This window comes from Lichenostomus cassidix, unplaced genomic scaffold (genome assembly GCF_008360975.1).
Source record: "Lichenostomus cassidix isolate B80296 unplaced genomic scaffold, HeHo_3.0 HiC_scaffold_767, whole genome shotgun sequence".
NCBI classification, from domain to species: Eukaryota; Metazoa; Chordata; class Aves; order Passeriformes; family Meliphagidae; genus Lichenostomus; species Lichenostomus cassidix.
This window is the reverse complement of record NW_028147465.1, coordinates 23,217-28,523: the sequence shown is the minus strand read 5'-3', so window position 1 is coordinate 28,523 and position 5,307 is coordinate 23,217. Positions and strand designations below refer to the sequence as shown.

Sequence of the window (5,307 nt, the reverse complement as noted above, 5' to 3'; positions counted from 1 at the left end):
CATTTAAGTAAATTTCTTGAAGAATCTCTTAAAGAATTTATCGTAAATACAGAACATCTATAATGTATTTATGTATCAAGGATTATTGTGGTAATAACAATTAAATTAATTTATTATATTAACTTTCTGATGCTATCAAACAATACAAGGTCAGGTGGCCCCTGACATTCCCTCAGGGGTTGAAAAGTGCTTTACATTATTCCTCTTTATTTTCACTTCCTCCAATAAAGGTGGGAATCCCCAGTGGAGCTGTTTCCTACCCAAAGTGGGAGTGCTGGGCCTGCTGCTCACGGCGCCCACGCTCAGGCGAGGGACTGTGATCCTGCCTGCTGTGGAGGAGACCTGTAGGGAGAGAACCAGGGAGTCAGGGAATGGCTTGGAATAAACAGGAAATTCCCCCCACCAGTGAGGCATTCAGTGTTTCCCAGCAAAGGAAATATTTTCTCTCTAAAGCACAAAAATCTGAGGTGGAAGTAAAAAAATACCCTTTAGTATCTACACCAAAGCCTGACTTGTGCCTCTGACAACCTCCTATTAAACCTGACAGTTCCTCCTGGACATCAGGAGGAATTTCTTCATGGAAAGGGTGGTCAGGCTTTGAAGGGGCTGCCCAGGGAGGTGGTGGAGTCCCCATCCCTGGAGGTGTCCAAGAAAGGACTGGAGGTGGCACTCAGTGCTCTGGTGGGGATCGGGCACAGGCTGGACTTGATGATCCTGGAGGGCTTTTCCAACCTCAGTGATTCTGGGATTCTACAGTATTTCTTTAACACTACAACAGTCCCATATTTTAAATCTCCCCATATTTTAAAAGCTCCATTTAAAATTAACCAACAATAAGACAATTTGCAAATCCAGCCTGAAGACAGAGCACCGCCAGCACCAAACTGATATGCACAGGCCAACATTCACCCACACCTTTCAGAGGTGTGGAAAACTGCAACCCCAACCCCCTGCAGGTGAATCCCCCAGTCCCTGAGCAATCCTCACCTTCTTCTGCAGGGACTTGAGGCGGTAGTTGGGGGCAGTCAGGCAGTACCTGTCGGGCGGCAGCCGCGGGCCCGAGTACGGCTTGATCAGCGGCAGCGGCGTCTGGTTCTTCTGCCGGGCAATTTCCAGCAGGAACTGCAGAGACACAGCCACATCCCCGTGTGCCAGGCTGCCAGCAGGCTCTGGGCTGCCCAACCCCAGCTGTACTCACGTCTCGGGGCGGGGGTGAGGTGAAGGACTGGTCAGTGCGGCACTGAATGGCCAGGCGCACATCGTCCGCGTCCACGCTGGACTTCTTGGCGTGGCTCGAGTAGATCTTGGCGTCCTCCAGGATGGTGGTCACGTATCCTGGGGGAAACGGGCTCAGCAATGAGGCTGGGGGAAATTAAACCCTCCCGATGCCACCCGGCTGGCACTGAGCACTCTGCTGCCTCCAGGCGCTGCTCGAACCGCCCCAGGGCAGTGCTGGATGCGATTTTGGGAATAAACTCCTCCCTGCGAGGCACTGAGGCTGAGGCCAGGCTGGACAGGCTTGGAGCAAGCCGGGACAGTGGAAAGTGTCCCTGCCCGCGGCAGGGGGTGGCACTGGATGATCCTTAAGGTCCTTTCAATCCGAACCATCCTGGGATTCGTGATTCTGTGATTACTTTTAAAGAGTCACAAAATCACACCTGGAGAAGATCTCCGTGATCACCGAGTCTGCCAGAGGAGCCTCCGTGGAAACACGGATTCACACAGCACTTCCCTGCTCCAGACAGCACTTCCCTGCTCCAGACAACACTTCTGTGCTCCAGACAACACTTCCCTGCTCCACACAACACCTCCCTGCTCCCCCCGGCGTTGCCCTGCACACTTCCCGCCCGCTCCCGCTTACTGTAGGCGAACTCCAGCATCTGGTTGATGACGCGCGGCTCGTACTCGGTGATGCCCATGTCCTTGAGGATCTGCGCCATCACCTGCGGGGCGGACAGAGGCCCGGCTCAGTCCCCCGAGCTCCCCGCTGCCCGCCGGTCCCGCCCGGTCCCCCCGCGCCCCGCGGAACCTGCGCGTCTTTCGGAGCGCTCTTGGGGGACGCCATCTTGGCCGCCTCCATGGTTTCCGGTCATGTGACACATGGGCGGGGCTACGGCGGCCGGGCGGGAGGGGTTGCCATGGAGACGCGGCCTAGCGGGGTTGCTATGGAGACGCGGCCTGGCAGGGCGGGAATTTATTTCACTATAAATATTTATGTAGAACAACTGATGCACAGACCAAATCTGCTGGATTCTGTGACTCTTTCCGCACTCCCACTGCTGCAGACAGTCCAGTGCCCCCCATCTGCCCCGTGGTGATGCAGGAGGGGATGTTTTGTTATTTCTTTGCTCTGAAGCTCTGAAGGCCACTTTTTAAATTGCCAGCATTCCTAGGATTAATGAATTAAAAATGTCATCACACATTAAAAATGACAGTGTGTTCCCACTATTTGGAAAATAACACCTTCCGCTTCAAAAGCAAATTTAAAAGCTTTTTAAAGCTGGTTTTCATGGCAGCTGACTGGATTTGGAAGACATTTAAAGCACATTCCATATGAGTTTTGTCAAAGTTTCTCACTTTCTGAGGCAAGACAGAACCAAAAATAAAGTTTTGTTGTGACTTTGTCAGGCAGGGGATCAGCAACATTCCAAAAGCAGTTGCAATGTGTTGTTATTATCCAGGCTGGAGGATGTGCTGGGATCTCCCACCCCAGCTCCTCAGAAACAGGGAGAAACCAAGAGCTGCTCCCTCTGATCCTGCGGGATTATCCCTGTATCCATCCCCAGAAATCCCAGGAATACCTGGTTGACCTGATGACCCAGAGCTGTTAAAGAACATCTGTCTGGGCAGAACATCTCAGAGCTGGCCACACTCTGGTGCTCCCCATCCTCACCCATGAAGGTGTTCAGCACCTGGATGGGCAATCTGGATGGAGACACATCCCAATCCTGCCTTGGGTTTGGGGTCTGGGGGTGCTGGGGTCAGCCTGGGGGAACAGGAGCAGCCCCATGGCTCTGGCAGTGCCTGGAGGAGCTGGAAAACCCTCATCCAGCAAGAGGGGCAGGCACAGTATTCCTGTGCCAGAATTCCTGTGCTGGGACAGCTCCGAGGCCAAGTCATTTGACTTCCATGAGTCAGAGTGTGTTACACAAAAACATCCTGGGATGAGGGAGGGAGGAGGAGTTCCAGACACTGACCTTAGACAACAAACAAAATCCACTTTTCTTTCCCCTAGTTTTAGGAACGAGGGGGATAGGAGCTCTTCCACAAGCTGGGATCAAGCTGGAGCTCACCACATGAAGCTGTGGGCTGTCACACCATTTATTCCTGAGGCAGGAAAGAAAATGATGGTTTGCATTTCCATGGGGCTTGGGATTTATCCCTAAACCCAGAGTATGACTCTTCTGCCCCCCTGTGCCACCTTCCCCACTTGCCCACAGGTGACTTTCCAGGCTAGCAAGCATGACCAGGAGCTACTTGCAGGATTTCTGTCAGGAAGGAAGCAGTGAGAAGGCAGGGAGAGCCATTCCCACTGGGCAGACACTTGTCCCCATGGACAGTCCTCTGGGGCAGAGCTGTGCTGGCAATCACACATCAGTGAGGTTGGAAAAGCCCTCCAAGACCATTGAGACCAAGCTGTGTCCAATCCCCACCTTGTCACCAGCCTGGAGCACAGAGTGCCATGTCCAGTTGTTCCTGGGACACCTCCAGGGATTGGACTCCACCACATCCCCTGGGCAGTTCCAAAGTTTAACCTTTTCCATGAAGAAATTCCTGCTGATGTCCAACCTAACTGTCCCCTGGCACAGCTTGAGGCTGTTTCCTCTCATCCTGTCCCTTGTTCCCCAGGAGCAGAGCCCAACTCCCCTGGCTGCCCTCTCCTGTCAGGGAGTTGTCAGAAGATCCCCCCTGAAACTCCTTTTCTCCAGGATAAATGCAGAAAGACACATTCCATGGGCAGCACACACTGGCCACCCTTCCTCTCTGCTCAGACACTGGGGTTGTTTTCAGAGCTGGAAAACAGGAAATGGGGTCACAGTGTGTCCTGGCCTGGTGCCGACTCCTCCGACTGCCACGGGTCGTTCATCCCAGGCAGCTGCTGGCCAGCTGGGAATCATCTGTTGGAGAAATCAGAGTACAGCCTGGGCACGTGGCTCTGCTCAGGGTGCAGGATTTAAACCCCATAAATTTTAAATCCCTGGAAGTGTTCAAGGCCAGGATGGACAGGGCTTGGAGCAACCTGGGAAAGGGGAAGTGTCCCAGTCTGGCAGGGAGTGGAACAAGATGAGCTTTAATGTCCCTCCCAACCCAAACCATTCCATGAATCTATGAAACTTCACTGGGCATTTCTACCCAGACAGGATTTGTTGAGGTGTTCAGGGTGCAGCCAGGCAGAGCCTTGGCACACGGACAGCTTTTGTTGTTGAGAGGTGTCCAAGTGCCTAAATCTGCAAGAACAACCTCAGCCAGAGCTTCTGCCTCTTGGAAAGGGCAGCAGGAATCTCCCTAACATCAGAACGGGGATGTGCCAGACAATGCAGTGCCTGTGCTCAGCACTGACCTTTCCAGCCCCAATCCCACACTATCTGGTTCCACAAAACTCTGGCTTTTGAGCAGAAGAGCTGCAAAGAGCCGAGCTCCAAGGAGGTGGAGGAGGTTTGTTTTGTACCCAATACCTCTCTCCCTTCTGCCAGAGCCACATTCCCAGGTTCTAGAGGAATTCCTGAGGACTGTGGCAGGACATATCCTGCTGCTGGGTGTCCCTGCTACCTTTGGCTGTGTGCTTCCAGCTTCCCAGAGCCCTCTCTTGGGATTCCCTCGTGCTCGCCCCCACTCCCCTCACCTCCTCCACACCAGCATTTTCCAGCTCTTCATCCCTGATCTTCCCTGAAGTGGAAAGTAAATCCAGGCTGTGTCCAGCTGTCTCATTGGGAAGACTGATGGTCAAATAAAGCCTTTTCCATCTTCATCAGATCATTAAGGCACTCTCAGGAAAAATTCTGCACTCAGCAGGAAATGCTGGGGAAGAGCTCAAAGAGGAAAGGCCCTAAGTCAAGACAAAATGGTGGAAAATCAGTAATTAGCCCCAAATTATTCAATTTCCAGTATTAAAGAACTGTTCCACCTCACCTGGGAACTGCAGGTCCTTCCTGTAGCGTGAGGGGCAATGGAAGTGATATTCCAAGGGTCCCACTTTTCTGGAAGGAAAGTTAATTCAGCCCCTAATGACATTGAGCATGTTCCCTTCCCTTAAATTACACATGATACAAGTGAGACTAAATGCCACAAAACCACAGGAGCCCAAAG

General features: G+C 52.6%; 1 protein-coding gene across 1 annotated transcript; it reads right to left on the bottom strand.

Annotated features, from left to right (window-relative positions):
* Positions 1–94: 94 nt before the first annotated feature.
* Positions 95–2,176, bottom strand: LOC146422298 (transcription initiation factor TFIID subunit 9-like). The gene is made up of 5 exons (XM_085046648.1): positions 2,030–2,176; positions 1,862–1,943; positions 1,199–1,335; positions 988–1,122; positions 95–342 (listed from the first exon to the last, which is right to left on the bottom strand). The coding sequence occupies exons 1-5, from the start codon at positions 2,078–2,080 to the stop codon at positions 151–153; spliced, it is 597 nt and encodes a 198-aa protein (XP_084902774.1). The 5' UTR covers positions 2,081–2,176; the 3' UTR covers positions 95–150.
* Positions 2,177–5,307: the final 3,131 nt, after the last annotated feature.

Bases quoted from the DNA above. Each gene is read 5' to 3' on its own strand.
- LOC146422298 (XM_085046648.1), bottom strand. From the start codon at position 2,080: ATGGAGGCGGCCAAGATGGCGTCCCCCAAGAGCGCTCCGAAAGACGCG. The intron at 1,944-2,029 runs GTTCCGCGGGGC...TCCGCCCCGCAG, and splicing joins GCGCTCCGAAAGACGCGCAG to GTGATGGCGCAGATCCTCAA. The intron at 343-987 runs GTGAGGATTGCT...CTCTCCCTACAG, and splicing joins TCAAGTCCCTGCAGAAGAAG to GTCTCCTCCACAGCAGGCAG.